Here is a 23407-nt window from a genome sequence, read left to right as displayed (position 1 = left end):
GGCCCTGAGAGAACCCTATCAAATGAAGTAACCAGGAAAAGAACGATGGCTAGCAGGAGAACGGCCGTTAGACAACCAGGCATATCGCGAGTGGAGGTGGATAGCATTGGGAAGCAGATTGGGCAGCTAGGAAAGCAGATCGAAGAGTTGAAGAAAAGGGGAGAGATTGTATCGCAGAATAGAAGCTCACCCTTCACAAATCGAATTCTGTTGGAGGTGGTAGATAGTAGTTTTCGGTTCCCGGATCTTCCCAAGTACGATGGGAGCAAGGATCCCAGGGAACATGTTGCTGCGTTCGATCTGGTCATGAATCTCTACGGCTAGACGGACCCGATCAAAGCGAAGCTATTTGTCACTACTCTGAAGGGCAAGGATCAGGAATGGTTCATGAGTCTAGGTAGTGGAACAATAGATTCTTACGAACAGTTAATTCATAAATTTTCTTTCCATTTCGCTAGCAAGAGAAAAGCGAAGAGGTCAGCCACCCACCTGTTCACGATCAGACAGAGGGAGGACGAAACATTGAAGGCTTTCATGGGGCGATTCAATAACGAGGTGCTGGAGGTCCAGGAATTAAGGATTGACATGATGGTGAACATCTTAATTCACGGTTTGCAGAAAGGTCCATTCACATCAGCATTGGCTCGAGACCCGCCAACGGGGATAGAGCAGTTAATGGAAATGGCTAAAAAATACATTGATGAGGAAGAGATGAATGCCATGAAGGACAACGACTGGACAAGGGATCCAGGGCGATCGAGGGGAGAACGATCACGAGAGGGCAAGCAACAATCTGAGAAGGATCGCGAATGGAGAGGGCCGTACTTGCCTCGATATCACAAGTACACCCCGTTGACAACTACTAGAGAGAGGGTGATGGCAATGGTCGAGAAGAAGGGCCTCCTACAGTGGCCGGGTAAGATGCGTGATACCCCGGCTAAGAAAAACTCACATAAATATTGCAGGTTCCATAAAGATAAAGGGCACAACACGGAGGACTGCTACCAATTGAGAGACGAGATCGAAAGGCTGGTGAGGCAAGGTTATTTTAAACACCTGATTGACAGGAGAGCTGAAGCGGGTGATCGCAGCAGATCGCGGAGTCGTGAGCGACACCTAAAAGACGAGGCAAGAAAGAGTACAGCTCGGGATAATCCACCCACGAAGGGTGTTATCCACACTATATCAGGTGGACCGACGAATGGAGACTCAATGAGATCAAGAAAAAAGTATGCTAGGGAGAGCAGGTTCAGGTACGGACAACAAGTGATGCAGGTAGAAAAACAAGAAAGTATAGTCTTTGGAGATGAAGATATGAGTTCGGATACGCCTGACCAGAACGATCCCATGGTCATAAAAATGGACATCGCTAACAACTAGGTACACAAAATGTTAATAGATAATGGTAGTTCTGTTGATATTATTTTCAGTGATGTTCTCAGAAAAATGGACCTGGGAAATGTGAGACTGAAACCAGTTCGGACACCTCTGGTCAGATTCGGGGGCAGTGAGGTCGTTCCTGAAGGTGTGATAGAGCTGCCAGTCTCCTTGGGGGAAGAACCCAGAAGAAAGACTTGCATGGTTCAATTTTTGGTGGTCGACAGTCCGTTTGCGTACAATGTGGTATAGGGCGACCCGGATTAAATAAGTTCAAAGCAGTGGTATCTACGTACCACCTAAAGATGAAGCTCCCCACGACGCAGGGAGTAGGGGAAGTAATATGCGACCAGCGAATGGCGAGGTAGTGTTATAATCTGGCCATTAAGAAGGGAGAAACAGTGAAAAAAGAGAAGAGAAAGGAGGAGATAAGTCAAAGCGAAGAGACAAAACGAGGAAGGATGGAAAGAATTGAGCCATCGGAGGAGTATAAGGAGGTCGAATTAATTTCAGAAAATTTCCAAAAAACGACCTGTATTGGGTCGCAGATGACGATAGAGATGGAAACAATGATGATCGATTTTTTGCGAAGCAATAACGACCTATTTGCGCGGAGCCCCTCTGATTTTAATTGTACACCAACTTAATATTGATTCGCAGGTCAAACCGGTGAAACAAAAAAAGAGAGTGTTTGGGGTCGAGAGGAACAGGATTATCGAAGAAGAAGTTAATAAGCTGCTCCAAGCTGGGTTCGTTAGAGAAATCGAATACACGACCTGGCTGTCAAATGTGGTCATCGTTCCAAAAGTAGCTGGGAAATGGAGAATGTGTACGGATTACACTGACCTTAACAAAGCATGCCCAAAAGACCCGTACCCGCTCCCGAGGATCGATTTGTTGGTGGACTCGACTGCAGGATGCGCATTGTTTAGCATGATGGATGCTTATCAGGGCTACCATCAAATTTTTATGGCTATGGAAGACGCAGAGAAAACTGCATTCGTGACCGACAAAGGAGTCTATTGCTACAATGTAATGCCCTTCGGATTGAAGAACGCAGGTGCAACCTACCAGAGACTGGTCAATCGAATGTTTAAAGATCACATCGAAACTACGATGGAAGTGTATGTTGATGATATGCTGGTCAAAAGCAAGCAGGAAGGGGATCACTTGACAAATTTGCGAACAACTTTTGACATTATGCGATCTTATGGCATGAAGTTGAATCCGTCTAAGTGCACCTTTGGGGTGCGAGTGGGCAAGTTTTTGGGTTACATGGTTAGTGAACGAGGCATAGAAGCAAATCCTGAAAAAATAAAAGTGATCATGCAGTTGGGATCGCCAAAATCGATAAAGGAGGTGCAACAGTTAATAGGAAAGGTCGCCTCACTAAATCGTTTCATAGCCAGGTTTGCTGATTGTAACTTACCCTTCTTTAAGGTTTTGCGAAAAGCAAATAATTTTGAGTGGAATGAGGAATGCGAGCAGGCTCTCCAGGAGCTAAAATTGTATCTAACTACCCCACCACTACTTTCTAATCCCATGGTTGGGGAAAAATTGTATTTGTATTTAGCTGTTTCAGATTACGCAATGAGTTCGGTGCTGATTCGTGAAGAGAATGGCAAACAAAATCCTGTTTACTATGTAAGCAAAATGTTGCAAGGGGCGGAAAAGAAATATATCCAGATCGAGAAGTTAACGTTAGCCTTGGTGATAACAATACGAAAATTGCAACCTTACTTCCAATCCCACCCTATTGTTGTGTTAATTAATCATCCTTTGAAGCAGGTTATGTTAAAACCGGATACATCTGGCAGGATGATCAAATGGGCGGTGGAGTTAGGAGAATTTGACATCGAATTTCAGACAAGGAATGCAATAAAAGCGCAAGTATTTGCTGATTTCTTGGTCGAGTTCGCTGGTGAACAACCAGAAAAAGAGGAGAGATGGCTGTTACATGTGGATGGGTCCTCGACCTCAAAGAATGGAGGAGCCGGTATTTACTTGCAGGGACCAGATGGTACTGAGATCGAGATTGCTGTGAGGCTAAATTTTCCGGCTACAAACAATGAAGCTGAATATGAAGCTTTAATTCGAGGATTGCAGACAGCATTGGATGGAGGTATAAGGCAAGTAGATGTATACACGGACTCACAACTTGTCGCGATGCAGGTACAGGGCACCTATGAAAACGCGCGAATGGTCCATGACACAATACCTGGCGAGGGTGAAGGATATGATGAAAAAGTTTGACAGATGCACGATCAGCCAAATCCTGAGGGACGAGAACATGCGAGGAGATGCCTTGTCTAGGTTCGGGTCGTTGGTTGAAGAAATTAAGGAAAGGAAGATCACGGTAATGGTGAAGTCTCAACCAATAATAGATGAAGCAGAGGTCCACGTGGTCGAGATGGCGGATTCTTGGAAAACGCCTTTTGTTCGGTATTTGAAGTATGGGGAATTACCTAGCGACGCGATCGCTGCCAAGAGGTTGCAATTTAAAGCTAATCGCTTTTCATTGGTCGGAGATGACTTATACAAGAGAACTCCAGAAGGTATTTTATTGAAATGTTTAGATGCGGAGAGGTCGCAGTATGTTATGAAGGAAATACATGAGGGCAGTTGTGGAAATCATTCGGGAGGAAGATCCTTAGGCAAGATTATTTTTGGCCTACCATGGTAGAAGATGCAAAGGAATTCGCGAGGAAATGTGAAAGTTGCCAAAAATACGCAGGACTGTTGCACTCTCCAGCGACCCCTCTAGAGCCTTTGAAGGTTGCATGCCCTTTTGATCAGTGGGGAATCGACATCATTGGTCCACCTCCTCAAGCGGTGGCGCAGAAAAAATTTCTGATTGTGGCGGTCGTATATTTTTCCAAGTGGGTCGAGGCCGAAGCTTTGGCAAGATCTATGAGAAAGAGGTAATTAATTTCATTTGGAAAAATATTATTTGCAGGTTTGGGATTCCAGGGGTTCTAGTATCGGATAATGGAACTCAGTTCCAAGGTAGGAAGATCATGGCGTGGTGTAATGAACTGAAAATCCAGCAGAACTTTACGGCGGTCGGGAACCCACAAGCAAACGGACAGGCCGAGGTCACGAACCAAACTTTGTTGCAATATTTGAAGACTCGATTGGAAGGAGCAAAAGGGGCATGGGTCGAAGAACTGCCTGGAGTACTTTGGGCATACCGAACAACCCCGCGAATTGCCACAGGTGAGAGCCCTTTCTGTTTGGTGTATGGCAGTGAAGTTATCATACCTGCGGAGATTGGTGAAGAAACAGCTTGAGTCACCCAATATGAAGCAGAAGGAAATTCTCAAGAATGAGCATTTGACCTGACCGTGATCGAAGAAGGAAGAGATCGTGCCTATGCAAGGATCTTGCGCTATAAAAGCATGATGACCAGGAATTATAATCGAAGAGTGCGACCAAGGAGTTTTCAGGTCGGCGACCTTGTCTTGAAGAAAGTCGAAGTGTCGAAGCATGTTGGGAAACTCGATCCGACATGGGAAGGCCCATATAAGGTAGTGAAAATTCGACGGAAAGGGACATACATCTTGCAAGATTTAGAAGGGAAGAATTTGCCACGACCTTGGAATGTGCATAACTTGAAGAAATTCTATGCTTAGACATATGTAAGCTACTTAGTGAGATTTTGCCTAAAAAAGGTTTGTAATTGTCTGAAAAAGGCATTTCTAGTATGAAAAAGACAACCTGAAAAAGGTCATTTTGCATCCACAGGTTTTGTTACGTTCTCTCAAAGCTAACTTTAAAGGTAAAGAGTTCATAAGCGATCTGAAAAAGATAACGCAGTATTTCTAACCCGAAAAAGGTTCATAAGCGATCTGAAAAAGGTACGCAGTATTTCTAACCTGAAAAAGGTTCATAAGCGATCTGAAAAAGGTACGCAGGATTTCTAACCTGAAAATATTTCATAAGCGATCTGAAAAAGATACGCAGGATTTCTAACCTGAAAAAGGTTTATAAGCGATCTGAAAAAGATATGCAGGATTTCTAATATGAAAAAGGTTCATAAGCGATCTGAAAAAGATGCGCAGTATTTCTAACCTGAAAAAAGTTCATAAGCGATTTGAAAAAGGTATGCAGGATTTCTAACCTGAAAAAGGTTCATAAGCGATCTGAAAAAGATACGCAGGATTTCTAACCTGAAAAATGTTCATAAGCGATTCGAAAAAGGCAGGATTTCTAACCCGAAAAAGGTTCGTAAACGATTTCAAAAGGGTTGCAGGATTTTTAACTTAAAAAAAAAAAGGGATTCTTATGCGATCAGCATGCAGGATTTCTGTAATAAGTTTTGGGGAGCTATCAGGAATCTACATGAATATTCAAACACAAACTGCTCGAAGCTTATATGAGCAAAAACGCTGGTATTGATAATCATAGAAGTACAAAAAAGGGAATTAATTCCTAAATCATTCATCGGTTCAAAATACACAACTGTTTACAAAAACTGTTCGCTCATCCCTATGCATCTATGAAATAGGAAAAGGGGGTGGTAGTTCATCCATCAAAGGCAGGAATTCAGGAAAGTCATCGGCAGGTGCTGGTCCTAGGGGATATGGCTCGAGATTCTTGTCCAGGGAGACATCCAATTGCTCCAGATCGAAACCCTTTGCAAATCCATCGAGCTTCTGAATTTGCCCTTGGCATTTCTCAAATGCTTCGATCATGAAGTCCGATGCCTGATTTTCTACAACTTCTCTGAAGGTCCTCGATCTCAAAAAGTCGCAAGCACCGTTTAATCAAGCTTGACTTAACATATCTTGAAATTCCTGGCTCTGCAAAAATAGGGCCCGACTTTAAGCTATGCCTCAATCCCGACCTTCAGCTAATCCCTGCTCCTTGCGGCTTCGAAGGCAACAGTGCGATCCGTTTGAGCTGTGGATCTAGCTTCCTCTAACTCTTTTTAAGATGTTTCCAGCTTGGAAGCGAGCTCCTTTTTCTCTTGTGCGTCCGACTCGATTAGTGCTTGCTGCTCCAGGATCTTCTGCTCCATCTTCACAGCCTTTGCCTCAAGCAGAATTTTGTCGTGCCTCCACACCGCGCATTGGAGAGAGATGTTCTGAGCAAAGGCCATGGCCTGTTATAAATCAAGAGTTAGTTCATGAGGTATTAGTTCGCGAGAAGGGCAAGTTGTAGGTTACCTGGGTCATGTTGTGTGCAAAGTGTTCTTCAAGGGAGGTGAGAGAGGTCTGCGCAAGGATGACTTGATCCCATTCGAGGCACGCGGCTTTATAGACCTCCCATGAATCCTGTCCAGCAAAAGTTCGCAGAACACTGCTGTTCTTGGAGATCTTCCAGTCGGGAACCCACTTTTCCCCGGACATCTCAGCACTTCGAGCAGAGGAGGGTCGCTCGTCTCTCGTCCGCTGCCACGCCTCCTAGATGTGGAAAAACTCCTTCTACTTTCAGGCTCAGCGACCCGATCAGCAGCAAGCTTGACTTCAAGTCTGCCTTGTCTTGTTGATCTCGAAGAGGGATCGCTCCTGCTCTCTGTCGGCTCAACTGTTTCTGCTTCGGGGATCGCAACTTCTCTTTCCTCTCTTCCTTTTCAGACCCCAATCTTCGGATATCTCCACTACTTCCACCTGCTCGTCAGGCGTGTGATCTCTTGCCTCAACTGGTGTTGATGGTTGTTCGGAGGTTGTAGCATCCATAGAAGATGGGGTCGGAGTAGGTGCTCGCTCCTTAGACTTTGCTTTGGCAGCTGGTGCTGCACGTTTTAGTTCGCGATCAACCGAAGGTGGTAAGGTACCCTTCTTCGCTCTAGTTTTGTTCGCAATCCTAGCCAACATGATTTCAGATTCTGCAAGGAAGACGTTTGTTAGAGGTCACTTAAAAAAGGAAAAGAAAGCAAATGAGATTTATGAAATCACCTAAAGAGCTTTTGACTGGGATAGGAGCAGGGGAGACGCCCGCGAGTTTCAGGACTTTTTCCTGTAATAGTACTTTTAGAAGGTACCAAAACAAAGTAATGTAATTTATGAGATCTCACTCGAACCCCTCCCCAAAAGTTTCAGGTTTGGGTTTGGACTCGCGCCAACCCAAGTAAAAATCCCAAGTTTGCCCAGGTGGAGGTCGTATAAAAAAATACCTATCACGCCAAGGACCGACATTAGACCTCAAATTGTCTAAAAAACGGCAGTCCTTGCGTGTGGTCAAGTAAAACCACCCAGTCTCCCCCGATCTCTTTGAGGCAGTGATGTTATATAAGGACCAGAAATTGTCAAACGAAGGAGGCAAATCAAGCTGTTTCATGACAATAATGAACATAAGGATATGGCTGATCGAGTTGGGGGACAATTGCATTGGGCAAAGACCTAGTCGGGTCAGACTATTATTCACTTCGCGGGGTAATGGAAAACGCAGTCTAACATCTAAGTGAAGTACGGATAAGGCACAATAACCCTCTGGGGGCTGATGCACACGATCAAATGAACGAGGAATGATAATATCATAGTCGGCAGGGATATAATATTTTCTTTTTAACGCTACAGGAGTTGTTTTCATGATGTTCGCTATTCCTACCATGATTTTTGTTGCATCATTTCAGTATATTTTGAAAGATAGGGGTTTCATCGGATTCAGCTACCTCCTCGGGAAGATTAGAGTGTGGGGGAATGGAAGAAGTAGGATCGCGAGAAGTACCAGCGGTCTCCCTTGGGGAGGTTGCTGACGATCCCGACGTCGAGCTCGAATCTGAGCTCGACGCAGACTCAGAAGCAGATACATGAACAGAGAGACTCCTATACCTAGAAGACATGATATCAAAAGCTAGAATAAGAGAAGATGGAGGAGTACTTGGAAAATGGAGGTAGCTCGCAGGGAGAGATCGAATGCGATTAGTTGGGACTGTCAAGAAAGTTCAAATGGGGGACTATATATAGGGGAATATTTGAGGCAACGCGCCTTTTCACATTCCAGCAGATGGAGACACGTGGCCTAGCGCGAAGGGCCGAGATCCTGCATGTTGACATAGTGACTGTTCACTTCCCTTAGTGTCATTAATGACACTAAGAGAAGGGGGGGAGTAATGATAAGGAAAATTACATAATTACCAAAATACCCCTATATTTTTCACCTCCTTTTTATGTATATTGTGACAGCGCGCGTGGGACCTTATGTGCAGGTGCAGCAGTGGTACAATAGGGGCGGCAGCAGGCTTTTTGCAGGAGGTGACGTGGCTCGCCCTCATTGGTGCCACATGTCGCGTAAATAGAGGGTAACGTACAAGTATAAATAGCTTCATTTATGATTATTCAAACACGTTTTCACCACTGATTTTACCGCCATATTTGTGATCTCACTCGATCCCGTTATCCTATTTTCGACCCCACCTTTTCTAACTTAAGCATCGGAGGACCATCACTGAGGGCTTCTCGGCTAGTCTTACATTTGCTGTGTTCTCAGGATCCATTACAGGTAGTTCGGAAGAAGGATTCAGCGACCTCAACCTAGGCGATCCGACCTAGCGATCCGACCCAAAAAATCCTGATTTCGCGCGACCTACATCAGTCATCCTTGGGATGGTCTCTGCATATCCAATACATACACGATATGGCGAGCTCCTCCAATACGGCTCCCGAGAATGCGGCTGTTAGTACTGGATCTGGAAATGAAGTTGCGAGCGCAAGGATTAATGCGCTTCAATATTTTGGAATGATCATGATTTCATCTCCATTGAATGGCAACAATTGGTTGTCATGGAGTAGATCGGTGTGTATTGCACTTGAAGGTAGGGGTGGCAGATGAGTCGTGCCGGCTCGCGAAGCTCGATTTTGAGCTTGTTTCTGTTCATAAGCTCGCAAGCTTTTTCTATTTTTTTAGATATATTTTTATTTTTGAATTTTTTGTATATTTAAGTTTATATTTAATATTTGATCAATTTTATTATCAAAATTGACCATATATTATAATTATTAATCAATATCATACATTTTATTTTGGATAATAACAAATTATGGTACTTTTATTTATACATTTAATTTGTATACAAAAATAAATTTAATCAACAATTTAGTAAATTATAATATTTTTTATAATTAAAATTATTATTTAATATGACATATATAAACTTTATGTTATATTTTAATATATATTTTGTATTACGTTATACTTTTTTTAAATTGACAAGTAATTCACTTATGATTTTTTTATCTATTCTTGAGTTTCATATTTATATCAAGATACATACTATGTATTATGCAATCTATTTTATTATTTATAGATTTATGTCAAAATTTAGTGATTCCTATTAATTAATCTAAAAATAATGAAAATGACAATAATAGTGATGGTTGAACAATTTTAATTATTTTATTTTTATTTTATTATATATTTAATGAGATCAAAAAGTTAATCAATAATTATGATATTTTAAAATTTGGGCACCTGATTCATACCAAATTTAAATATATAAAAGACCGTGTCCATTAGATCATATCGGATGGTCTGATTTAAAATCACTTGGCCGATTCTACAATACACCCACTTGAATGATTATTCTTATATTCCAAGTACGATATCTTGACATCCCTATATCCAATAAGTCTAAAACTTTATCAAATATATTTTTCTGTAAGTTTGATCATATCTAAAGGTCTAACGGTCTTATCTGAATGTTGATGGTTCGATTAACCCATGTTGTTCAACAATGTAAGATGATAGTTACATCAATGTACTACTAACATTTATAAATATATAAATTTACAGCAAATTGTGAACATATATTAATCTCAACTATAAAATATTTTATGTATTTCAATTGTATTATTTCAGATAATTGATACTTTTCTATAACTTTAAACTGTTCAGTATGATTTTTTTTTGGTACATTTTACTAATTATATTACTACTAAACTTACCAGTAGTTTATATTTATAACAATAAATTAGAATTTCATACTATATTTTGGTATATTTATAATACAATATACATTATACAATCTATTTTATTACTTATAAATTTATGTAAAAAATTGGTGATTCGTTTATACAATCTATTTTATTACTTATAAATTTATGTAAAAAATTGGTGATTCTAATTATTTTAATCTAATAATAATAATAATAATATAGTATGCATTATACAATCTATTATTATAAATTTATATTAAAAAAATAGTGATTCCCATAATTTAATATAATAATAATAATAATAATAAACAAAAAAAAATAAAAAATCAGCTTGAGCTCGAGCTCGAACTCGATTCGAGCACGAGCTCGTCAGATTGAGCTGGAGTTTGAGCTTGAGCTCGAGCTCAACATATAGGAGTCGTCAAATTGAGCTCAAGCTCAGCATATAGGAGTCGAGCTCGAGCTCGAGTCAAAAAATTCAAAATCGAACTCGAGCTCGACTCATTTACACCCCTACTTGAAGGAAGAGACAAACTCGGTTTCATCGATGAAACATGCGCAAGACCAGTTGATGGTGCTGCGGACTTAAGGTAGTGGAAAATCGTGGATTCCACAGTGCAAACCTGGATTTTGAATACAATATTGAAGGACATCATCAATGTGTTTCTTTATGCAAGTTTTGTGTGTTCTCTATGGCTTGAACTAGAAGTGCGCTACGGAGAGTGCAACTACACACTTTTATACAAGATTCAGAGGGAAATAAGCACGATGTCACAAGGTAATTTGAGTGTTACAACTTATTATACAAATTTAATGCAGTTATGGGATGAATTAGTTTGGTTGATGCCACCTGCAATGTGCACTTGTGAAAAGTGCACATGTGGTTGTAATAAGATGAAGACAAATCAGGTGGATACAACTTAGTTCTTCCAATTTCTTGTGGGATTAATATTAGAAATGGTGATCAAAAAGCTAATTTGATTGGCGATTTTGGAAACCATTTAGCAATCTTTATTAATGTGATATTATCTTGATGAATGTAGTAAGCATTCATCTGTGGCATCATGTGTTTGTTGTGCTTCTTATTTACGTTGAACAGTGTTTTAACGTCACAACAAATGACCACAGACCAATTGATTAATCTAGGTAGTTGGGCTTTGCATTGGATGACAGTTGTCTTTTGAGGGTTCGTCTGAAAAGTTCCAAGTCGAGGACCTCGAGACTAGGAATCGAGAGTCCTATAGAAACTTGCACTAAGTATTGCATTCATTGGATGAGTATCGTGTTTCATCGCGATAGACATGGGATGTCTATGCAATTTTAGTGATTAGTTGACAAGGTTATTAACTGATTGAACTAAGTCGCAAGAATCGTCATATGGAAGGCATGGAGGCTTGGTCGATGTGACTTAAATTCCCGGTTGCAATAGTATAGGATTAGTCCTTTGATGATTGTGTCACATGCATATGATGGCTATATCTTAGATCTGGCGAGTGATGATTGTGTCTTCGATGCGGTCATTATAAACCTTGTCCAGGGTAGTCGTATTATATATTGAGGATGGTGGATTTCAAGATAGAATTCGTCCCCTATCAGTATATGATGGATATATGTCCTATGTGCTCTGAGATGATTTAGATTCTCCAAGTCTATGGCCATAGCGATTGGTCGAATATGAAATGGTTTTCTTTGTCGATCAATAGAGTAAACACATCTCAAGTATTCAGCATAGTTGCCTGGTCCAGGATGGCAAACATATGCTTAATTCCATGCCCTAAACTAAGGTAGGGAGATGGTCGATGGGAGGACCGTACCTGTATGGAACCTGAGAGTCTAAATGTTCACACCAACATTCACCTAGTCTCTACTGCCATGGACTGTTGCTAGACGACCACTCATGGTGACGGACATTTTCGATTAATGGTTAATTAGAAATAATTAAATCTCAAATCAAGAATAATTTGAATATAACAACTATAATTGAAACCATGTAAGAAAATACGAAGATCTCAGTAAATAATGATTATAACAACAAATGATTATACAAATAGAAATTGTAACAAGAATATTTTATAAAGCAAAAATTAAAGACAATTATAGTTAGAAGAAAACTTACTTGAATACCAGAATTTGTGTACAAAGAATTTACAGAAAAATTGGATGTACATAGATATTAATTATCGAAGACATTTGGTTTCTGTATTATGAAAGAAGAACTGAATGAAGAAGAACTAGATAAAGAACAAGAGGAAGCACTTGGAAGAAACAAATGCTAGAGAAGTGAGTGCGTGTGAGAAATGCATCTAAAAAATGAGTTGTGGTTTTTCTCCTACAATTGCCTCTATTTATAGAAATGATTGATCTTCTCTTTCTTCATGCACTTGAATAATTTAGCTGATTGTGGCTGTCATTCAAGCCTCCATAATACCGCTAGTGGGCTACAAAAGCTGAAATAAAGATGAACTTTCGAATTTTTTATTTTTGAATTTTTTTTGCATCATTTTTACATCATTGTTACATCATCCTCAATTTCTATGGAATTGTTACATCATCCTATATTTCTATGGAATTGGACTAAAAATCCGAAAACAATCATCTTTATTTTCGTCAACATGGTGGATTGGTGATGGAGAGTCTTCTTTGTCACTTTGTATTTCCTTGAGAATTTTTTGCATTTCCTCCGTGGTTGTTACTTTGGCAATTCTTGCTGATAAATTGTTTTTCCTTAGTAGAAATTGTTCTTGCTCCGAATTAATCTCTTTTCCAAGAATTGTTGATGATTTGCACATTGTAGGATTTTGTTTGAACCATTCTAAAATTGCTATTTGTTCAAAAGTTTTCGCGTTCATTTTGTCCCACTATTTTACGCAACATTTTTTTCCCAGAGAAAATATGACTGTGTCTTCATCAATTTGTAAGGGTTTGAATTGAGGTTCAATTTTCAGTATTTAGGTTAGATTAAATTGAATATAAAATTTGAGCAAATTGGGAAGGTGTTGTCCTGGAAACATGCTGATTTTGAGGTTTTCTGTAAACAATTTCAATGCTTTTTGGATCGATTTTGGGAGAATTTGTGGTTCTGGACCGAAATAATACCACCATCTAACAAACCAATTTAGAATTTTTTCTGGGGCAATTTTGGTATCGACAAGGAAATAGAAAGACATGGTGTTTTTCTTATTTTGTTTGAGAAGAAAATGTTGAAAGGCTTTAATGTAATCCCAACAGAAAATCAATGGATATTTTTTATTTGGAATATTTTTGATCTCATAAGCACTTTTTCCCCAATCTAACAAAGAGAGAATGAAATTTATGAAAATTTTTCTGTAGCCAATTTTTGAGGAGTTGGTGGGGCTCCTTTGGGGGGCATATTTTGAATGAAAATGAATCTGGTTGAGACAAGAATATTATTATAGAATTGTTGGATTTTGGGAGGATCTTCATAAATCCTGTTATGATTTTCATCAAGAACCATGTCTTCCATTAGAACAGGATTATCTTGAGTTTGTTCGTTAATCCATTCATCCTCAATTATACAGTTGAGGTGAAAATCTGCTTTTTGAAAATATGGGGAGATAGGTGAATTAGATCGGTAACTGGTTGGTCTAGCAATAGAAGTTTCTTCTACATCCTTGTAAGTTTGGGTGAGTTTGGAAGGGGCAAGAGGAAATGGTTTCCCTAACGGGGTAAATATGTTGCTGATTTGGATGACAATTTGTGGTAATGATGGTGTTTTTGAGGTTTACAGGGTGAGACTTTGTGTTTTTGTTTAGATAGATGGGGGTACAACCCGTAATAATTTTGGATTTTGAGGGCTTTGTGGTTTGAAGGTTTTGGGGTTTTAATTGGATCTTCTCTGGTGCTAGAGAAGGATATTCTAATTTGAGAATTTGGACTGAAGGTTTTGCTAAAGGGCTTACCTTTAGCTTTGATTCTTCACTTGATTTTGACATCCCTGCAAAAGTTCTCTTGTCAAATAGTCAGGAATATGATTGTGAGCTCCCTTTATATATTCAATATCAAAAATCAAAGACAAATAATAAAGCTTGCCATCTATCAAAAATTTGTTTTGAAACTAAATTTTTAATATCTTTTGCAAGTACATCTTTTTGTGGCTTGACAATAAATTTTTAAAAGAAATTTCTGATTAAATAAATCATCTTGGAATTTAGAAATACATAAGACGATAGATAATATTTCCTTTTTTATTGTACGATAATTTTTCTGAGCTGTAGTTTTCCAAATTCCAGAATAATATCTTACTATTGTATATTTATTGTTAATAATCTGACTAAGAATACCACCATATCCTAGTTCAGATGCATCTGTTTGTACAATTTTTGGTGCAGTTGGATGACATATACTTAAAGAAGGGATTTTCTTAATTTCTATTTTTAATTTTTTCACCAAATCTGTATGAATTTGAGTCCAAGGAGGTGGTGGAGTTTTTTAATCTTTTATATAATGCTTTACATATTTGTCTAAGATTTGGGTAGAAATCTGAAACAAAATTTAGGCTTCCTAAGAATCTTTATAATTGTGTTTTATCCAAAATTTGATCTGAAAAATTTTCTCTAAAGGTTAAAGATCTTTGAATTGGGATAATGGTTCCTTGATGGATTTTATGTCCTGAAAATCTAATATTAGTTTGGAAGAGTTTTATTTTAGGAGCTGATACAACCAAACCATTATCTTTGATAAGTTTAAGAAATATTTGAAAATATATTTTCATTGAAGACTAAAACATCATCAATATAAACAATAGTAAAAGAAGTATATGGAGTGAAGATGTCATTCATTATTTTTTGGAATTCTGAAGGGGCACTTTTTACCTAAATGGCATAAAATTCCACTCAAATTGGCCAAAAGGGAGAGTCAAAGTTGTTTTATATTGCCAAAATTCTGATTTCATATCAAATTTAGAAAATATTTTTGCATTACAAAGTCTTTTAAGAAGATCTGTCTTGTTAGGTATGGGATACCTAATTCATCTTAATGCTTTATTTAAAGATTTGTAATTTATAGCTAATTTGGGTGTTCCTCTTTCTAATTCAGCATCTTTCTGAACATAAAAAGCTGGACAAGACTAAGGAGACTTTGTAGGGCGAATTAGGTTTTTATTAAGAAGATCTTGAATTTCTTTTTTACAATATTCTATTAATTCTTTGTTCATCTGAATTGGCCTAGCCTTAGTAGGGTTTATCTTTCGTCAAAATCTGTTCCAAAGGGTAATAACATGCTTTTTCTATCCCAAAATGCATTTGGTAGTTCTGAACAAACTTGGCTTTGAATTTGATTTTAAAATTCAAGAATTTTCTTTTGAGTGAACGGTGCAGAAATTTTTTCGTCTATTTTCTTATGAGAGATTTCGTCTTTTAAAAAGAGAATTTATTTTTCTTTATTACTAATTTCTTGAAATATAAAAATATCTTGGACAACTTTAATATCCTTTTGAGTTATAGAAAATTGAAATTGAAATAAGATTTCTTTTCCCATTACTTTGGTTCTAATTCCTTCAGAACTTACATTAATTGGATAAAGCATTTGAAGAAAAGGATTCTGTAAAATTATTGGAGTATTAAGATCTTTAACTAGCACAAAACTAGTTTTGAAACAAATTCCATTATTACAAACATGAGCTTTTGAAAGTTTGAAGTTAATTTTAAGATTAGCTGAATTAGCTGCTGAGAGTATTTCTTTAGTTTTTTCAAAATATTTAGTGGGGATTAATCCTTCTTGAATGCAATTCATGTCTGCTCCCCGAATCTATTAAAGCAATAGCAGTAATTTGAAATCTTCGATAACTAGATTAATTTTTACATACATTTTTTGATAAGCAATTCTAGAGATAGTATTGACAAAAGATTTTTCTTCTTCAGAAACATTAGATGGGGATATTTTATTGAGATTTTCTCTGGAAATTTGATTTTGAAGTTTTATGATTAAAATTTCTTGTTGTAATTGATCATGATTTTCTTATAAAGTTTTAACTTCCTTTTTCAGTTGTCTAACTTCATGTTTTAGGTCAGATATTGAGACTTTAGAATTAGAAGAATCAAACATATTCATGATTTCTGAAAAATCTGTTTTGGCAGGAGGTTTTGTTTTCTGAGGATTTTCAATTGAAATTAATTGTTGAAGTTTATGGAGGTAAATTTCTTTATCAGGATTTTGGATTTTGTCAATAAGATCTAAGATTAAGAAAAATTGGTTAGTTAAGGTAGCTATTTGTTTATTGCAAAGACATAATTTTGGTGAGCAACTAATACATTCATTATTTTCTTCTAAAGTAGACTTTTGGGATTCTTCTTCTGAAGAGGAAGATCCTTCTTCTGTTTGGATTTGATCTAGCTGATCTTCTAGACTAGAATTTTCAATTTCAAATATTTTTAAATCTTCTTCATCTAGGATTCTTAACAATTGATTTTAACTCTTCTACTAGACTTAATTCATAATTTTTTGTTCTCATTCTACAGCTACTGACATAGTGACCAGGTTTTTGACACTTATAACATATAATGGAATTAGGGACACTAGAATATTTTTTCTTTGAAATTTTTTTTCTTCGGAAATTAGGTTTAGAAGAGGGTTTAGTAGGGGATTTAAAGGAGTTTTCTTTGATGATTTATGATTATGATTGTTATAGTGTTTTGACTTTGATGATGATGATGGTGACCTTATTTTTTGAAATCCAAATTGTTTACACCAACTTCCTAACTCTTTTCTAGTAGTAAGATTTTGTTTCTTTAATTGGGCTTTTAAGGTAAAATCATTACATAATTGGAATTCTACTAGATTAACATAATTTATAATTTCTCCATAAGAAAGAGATGCAATATCTTCGTATTTTTCTTTTAATTTTTTCACGGACTTTTTCTACAAAGGATTTTGGTAGTTCTGAAATAAACTTTTCCTTCTAGAAATAACTATCTGCATCATTTCTTTCATAAATTTTTTATAAGAAGACATCTTTATACCATCTAAATCATGGAGTTTTCTACACTTTAAATTTTGTAAAAATTCTGTATTTTTTTCTTGATATATTTGAGGATTTTCAATAAAATGAATAATTCTTGTATATATTAAATAAGATGTTGCATTAGAAATGGGTCTTCCCTCATCGTTATTAATAATATTTCCGTCTGGATCTCTTTTAACACTTGAAAGAATTTGAGTTTTGGCTTCAGAAGTTATAGTATTATCCCACAATGCTTTTAATTGATCATTGAATCCTAATATAAATTTTTGGCAACATCTTCAGCTGTTAATTCTGCTCTTTCTTTATAAATATTTGATACCATAACCATTTATTTACACAGGCTAAGAATTTGATATCCAGACAGTGTATCTAAATTCCATTCATATATTGAATTTCCATTAAAAGACCTAAAATTTTGGACTTCTTCTATTTTTAGATCAAGGGGAGTTGGTTTATAATAATTTTTATAAGGTGATAGATGTTGGATAGGGCTACTTGAATTAGAAATTTGTTCGTTATCAGAATCTTCATGATTTTGTTCAATTGTATTAATAACTTTGTTTTTACCTAAATCTCTTAATCACTCTTGAATTCCTAAAAGAATAGATTTTTCTGAATTTAATTTTGGTATATAATCAGAAATTTGAAAAGGAAGGTCATTAGCAGTAATATGGAGAGTATGATCTTTAGACGTTATTAAAGAAGAGGATGGAGGCTCTCTTTTTTTCTAGAGTTTTTTTCAATCTTGTTTTCTATTCGATCTAATTATTTTTTTATAGAATGGAGGATTAAATTTGAAAAATTATTTTGTTTAATCTAAACAGTACTTACCTCGTTGGTGGATGGTTCACTTACAGGAAGACACTTGATGACTTGGCCTTTTACGGAGATACATGATTCCTCTAATGGTGGATGTTCACTGGATATTATTGACCCATTAATATTTGTCCATTTTTTGAGAGTTTTTTGGATGACTGCTAGTTTATCATCTCCATATGTTCAAAATAAATAGGACAAAAAAGGAATATTTTGTTTAGTATATGATATGTACTCATACCATTCACATCTAATATTTGCTCTTTGGGGTTCAGAAAAATTACTCATGAACCATTTTCTATTAGAAATATTTTCTTTAGAAAGAAAGTCTTTTTTGAGAAAATTCTTTTATCAATTAAAAATTCTATGGTAATTGTAAGAATTTGTGATGGTGCAGAATTGGGAGATCCTGTTTCCTCATAATCTTGATACATTGGTTGTGCAAGGTTTTGATCTATTCTTATTCCTTCAAATTTCGAGGTGGTAGGTTTTTTTCATTCTATAGTTTTGGGAACCATGAGATTAGATTTAGCTCTATTTATTTTCGAAAATACTATTTGACCCGGTGACTTAGTGTGGAATATGGCTTGAATATTTAGGCCAGTATTAGTGATTTTGTAATGTAGCCTATAGAATATTTCATAAATATGAGATCCTGACTTCATTTTATAATTGTAGTTTTTTACATTTAAATGAGAATATCCATAATATGAGGATCATTAAGAGAAATGATAAAATTTGGAAAAGAATTGAAACAAATTCGACCGTTACAAAGGTTGGTTTCTACTAATCCAAGTAAGGAATCATAAAAAGCTAGGTGTCTACAATCTCTTAAAGTGAGAAACACACTAATATCTAATCCTTCTCTTGTTAAAGGTTTAATAGCAATTTGAACAAGACCAATATGCAGAAATTTATATCCATTCTTAATATATTTAATAATAGAAGACTTAAAAAATAAATGTAATGTTTGTTGATCAGATAATAAAGGTAAGACTTGTTCTTCTGTCTTTATAGTATATGCTGACTTAAATCAATAAATGACTTCTTATAAATTTCTTTAGTATTAATTTTTGGAGGTTTCCAGTCAAATACATCTTTGTCTTCCCATAATGTTTTTCATGTGGTAATTATATTCGAATTCTCTTGGCTGTCCCCTGATGAGGAGGCTCCAGAATTCATGCTTCTTATGAATCTATCCATAATATTAGATCTTCATACTTTGTTCTTTTGGATCAGACAACAATTTATTGCGGCACAAATCTTTAAATAAAGCATTAAATCGATTAGGTATCCCATACCTAACAACACAGACTTTCGTGAAAGACTTTATAATGCAAAAATATTTTTAAAATTTGATATGAAATCAGAATTTTGGCAAATTCAGATAGATGAAAAAGATAGATATAAAATAGCTTTCACTCTCCCTTTTTGCCAATGAGTGGAATATTATGCCATTTGGGTTAAAAAATGCTACTTCAGAATTCCAACAAATTATAAATGACATCTTCACTCCATATACTTCTTTTACCATTGTTTATATTGATGGTGTTTTAATCTTCAGTGAAAATATAGAAAAACATTGGAAGCATTTACAAGTATTTCTTCAGTGAAATAAAACTCTTCCAAACTAATATTAGATATTTAGGACATCAAATCCATCAAGGAACCATTGTCCCAATTCAAAGATCTTTAACTTTTGGAGAAAATTTTCCAGATCAAATTTTGGATAAAACACAATTACAAAGATTCTTAGGAAGCCTAAATTATGTTTCATATTTCTACCCAAATCATAGAAAAATATGTAAACCATTATATGAAAGATTAAAAACACCACCACCTCCTTGGACTCAAATTCATACAGATTTGGTGAAAAAATTAAAAATAAAAATTAAGAAAATCCCTTGTTTAAGTATATGTCATCCAACTGCACCAAAAATGGTACAAATAGATGCATCTCAACTAGGAGATGGTGGTATTCTTAGTCAAATTATTAACAATAAAGAGACAATAGTAAGATATTATTCTGAAATTTGGAAAACTACAGCTCAGAAAAATTATCCTACAATAAAAAAGGAAATATTATCTATTGTCTTATGCGTTTCTAAATTCCAAGATGATATATTAAATCAGAAATTTCTTTTAAAAATTGATTGTCGAGCCGCAAAAGATGTACTTACAAAAGATGTTAAAAATTTAGTTTCAGAACAAAATTTTGGTAGATGGCAAGCTTTATTGTTTGTCTTTGATTTTGATATTGAATATATAAAGGGAGCTCACAATCATATTCCTGACTATTTGACAAGAGAATTTTGCAGGGATGTCAAAATCAAGTGAAGAATCAAAGCTAAAGGTAAGCCCTTTAGCAAAACCTTTAGTCCAAATTCTCAAATTAGAATATTCTTCTCTAACAGCAGAGAAGATCCAATTAAAACCCCAAAATCTTCAAATTTTGAAACCACAAAGCCCTCAAAATTCAAAATCATTACAGATTTTACCCCCATCTATCCAATCAAAAACACAAAGTCTCACCCAGTCAACCTCAAAAACACCATCATTACTAAAAACTGCCATCCAAATCACGAACGGATTTACCTTGTTGGTGAAACCAATTCCTCTTGCCCCTTCCAAACTCACCCAAACTTACAAGGATGTAGCAGGAGCTTCTACTGCTAGACCAACCAATTCCCAATCTGATTCACATATCTCCCCATAGTTTGAAAAAGCAGATTTTCACCTTGATTGTATAATTGAGGATGACTGAATTAACGAACAAACTCAAGATAATCCTGTTCTAATGGCAAACATGGTCCTCGATGAAAATCATAACAGGATTTATGAAGGTCCTCTCAAAATCCAACAATTCTATGAAGACATTGTTGTCTCAACCAGATGCATTTTCATTCAAAATATGACCCTTAATGGAGTCCCAGTGTGACATCCGTAGAATTTTTCACGTAATTAGGAGACTAATTGGTAATTATTAGAAATTTAAATGTAATTAGTAAATAAACTATAGATTGAATTTGGGATATAATAAAATTTGAACGGATTAAATTGGAATTCGTTATAATATTTGAAAGCAAATTATATTAATTAAAAAAATTAGGAAGGACGCGATAGAAATTATTAAAATGAATTTAAAAAAAAAAAAAGAAAAATAAGATGGTGGGCCGTGGCATGTGCTGCCACCGCCTCACCAACCATTAAACATATATATATGTATATTAATTGCACACACATGCACAATTACACTCACAAAACACACACACTCACATTTAACACACACACCAGACGCACACACACATTTTCGGAAAAACAGACGTACGAAAATTGTAATTTAGTTTTTATTAATTTATATAATTATATTATTTAATTAGCCTGTTTATTAAATGTTGATTATATTGAGCGGTGAGCTATTTAATCGGAGTATTTTATGATTTAGGCTATTTAAATTAGTGTCAGATTAAATATCACATTTGCTATAAAAATGATATAGTTGGGTAATTAAAATATTAGATTTGCTAGATTTAATTATTACTATAGCTAATTTTACACAATTTCATCGAAATGATTAACGAAATATGTAGTTCTATGTATTGTTGCTTAATTAAATTGTATAGCAACGGTAAATTGACAGAAAATTCATAGAAATATTTCGAAAGTTATATTTTGGAAATAATATGTTATTAATGAGGGAAAGGAGGTTTCAGTGGTAATATAATTTACGAATGTTATTAAAAATGATAGTTATAAATTTATAAGGGGTTTGATTAAGTGAATTCTTATGAATTATTTGATAAATTAAATATATTGATTATTCGTATTATAATTTATTATAGGACGTGACGACAAGGTAGAGGGTTGAGCAGTCCCTCGTAAAACAAAAGCGTTTTGGGATATAAGGTAAGTATAGCTAATTGGTTTTATATATATATCTATATGTGTAGTATTGTATATGTTATACATATTGGTTTCTTGGATGCGATCGTGGATGTGGCTTTATATTATTATACGTGGCTTCCGTATATTGATTAGTTGTGGATTATTTGTTAGATTACCCTAATATTGGTGGAATTGTTATTATGTGTCATATGTGTTTGTAATGGTTGGACGTGAGAGTGGTATAATTACGTGATCGTATAATTGATTGTCGTATGAAATCAAATTGGGAGTTATTATTGAGGAAGTAATTATTGCAAAGAATAGAATGATGATTGTGAATTGAAATAAAAGATGATGCTTACCTAGTGGAAGCACAGTCAATGGTTTATGAAAATGTGATTAATGATAATGTGATTGATAATGTGATATGAAAAATATATGATTTAAGCTAGGTACCATGGCGCGTAGGGTACCGGGGTATTTCGGGGCAGCGGGGAATATCCTATTCTGTTAGCTACACACTGGGGTGGTGTGGGGGTACCATGTTTGTTGTGATGTCCTGTGCTATATTGCTACACAGCTGGAGTAAAAGAGTGTGGGGATATCACACAACGGGTATCCTGTGTTGTATATGATATGATGATGACCGGCAGAACCATTGACTGATGTACTCCACTTAACGTAAGTAGGGCCCTTAGCTAATAAACAATAACGTCAGATATTATGTCATGGATTAATTTATAGTTGTGAGTATGTATTACTACTTATATCTGACGTTGCTATATGATGAATGACTATTGTCGATGTGACTGTATGTACGTGAAACATTGCCTATGTATATATGTATAGAAGCTGATTAGTTATGCTTATTGAGTAGGCAGCTCATTTCTTAGCACGTACTTTTCAGGAGATAGGTCACACTGATTAGCCACATTGGACTTTAGGCGGTGCCGTCGTCTTTATTAGGTGGGTAAGCCGTGACATTTGAAGCCAGAGTTTTTGATTGTTGGGTTGTTAAAAATTCTGGTCTTTTTATCGGAATTTATGTTTAAAGTTGTGGTATGATTTTCCTTGAGGTTATGTACATGAGAACATGTAGTGAGGGTAAATATAACTTTTAGTGGTATATATTATCTTTTGTGGTATATAATATTATATTAATAAATTAGAATTTATTTTACGGGTTGAAAGTGAATTACTTATAGAATGAGTTCTGATTAAAGTAAGGATGAAATAGTGATAATTAGATGTAGCGAGTAGGGGGTGCTACACCCAGCCAACTCCTCACAAACTGGCTACAGAAAAATTTTCATAAATTCCATTCTCCCTTTGTCAGACTGGGGAAAAAGTTCCTTATGAGCTAAAAAATATTGTAAAAAACAAATATCCATTGATTTCCTATTGGGATTACATCAAAGCTTTTCAATATTTTCTTCTCAAACAAAATGAGAAAAACACCATGTCTTTCTAT

At 35.8% G+C, this 23407-nt stretch overlaps 1 protein-coding gene across 1 annotated transcript; it reads left to right on the top strand.

Moving 5' to 3' along the window:
• Positions 1-387: 387 nt before the first annotated feature.
• LOC148787199 (uncharacterized) lies at positions 388-1629 on the top strand. The gene is made up of 2 exons (XM_088883521.1): positions 388-1253; positions 1431-1629. The coding sequence occupies exons 1-2, from the start codon at positions 388-390 to the stop codon at positions 1627-1629; spliced, it is 1065 nt and encodes a 354-aa protein (XP_088739647.1).
• The last annotated feature ends 21778 nt before the right edge of the window (positions 1630-23407 follow it).

The sequence above is a fragment of the Sesamum indicum genome, linkage group LG8 (genome assembly GCF_026168435.1).
Source record: "Sesamum indicum cultivar Baizhima isolate 11 linkage group LG8, ASM2616843v1, whole genome shotgun sequence".
NCBI lineage: Eukaryota > Viridiplantae > Streptophyta > Magnoliopsida > Lamiales > Pedaliaceae > Sesamum > Sesamum indicum.
Note: the sequence above shows the minus strand (reverse complement) of the source record. Positions and strands in the feature narration are given on the sequence as shown.

Excerpts from the sequence above, each read along its gene's own strand:
- LOC148787199 (XM_088883521.1), top strand. The coding sequence starts at position 388 with ATGAGTCTAGGTAGTGGAACAATAGATTCTTACGAACAGTTAATTCAT. Across the intron at positions 1,254-1,430 it reads GCTAGGGAGAGCAGGTTCAG|TGATGTTCTCAGAAAAATGG; the intron begins GTACGGACAACA and ends TATTATTTTCAG.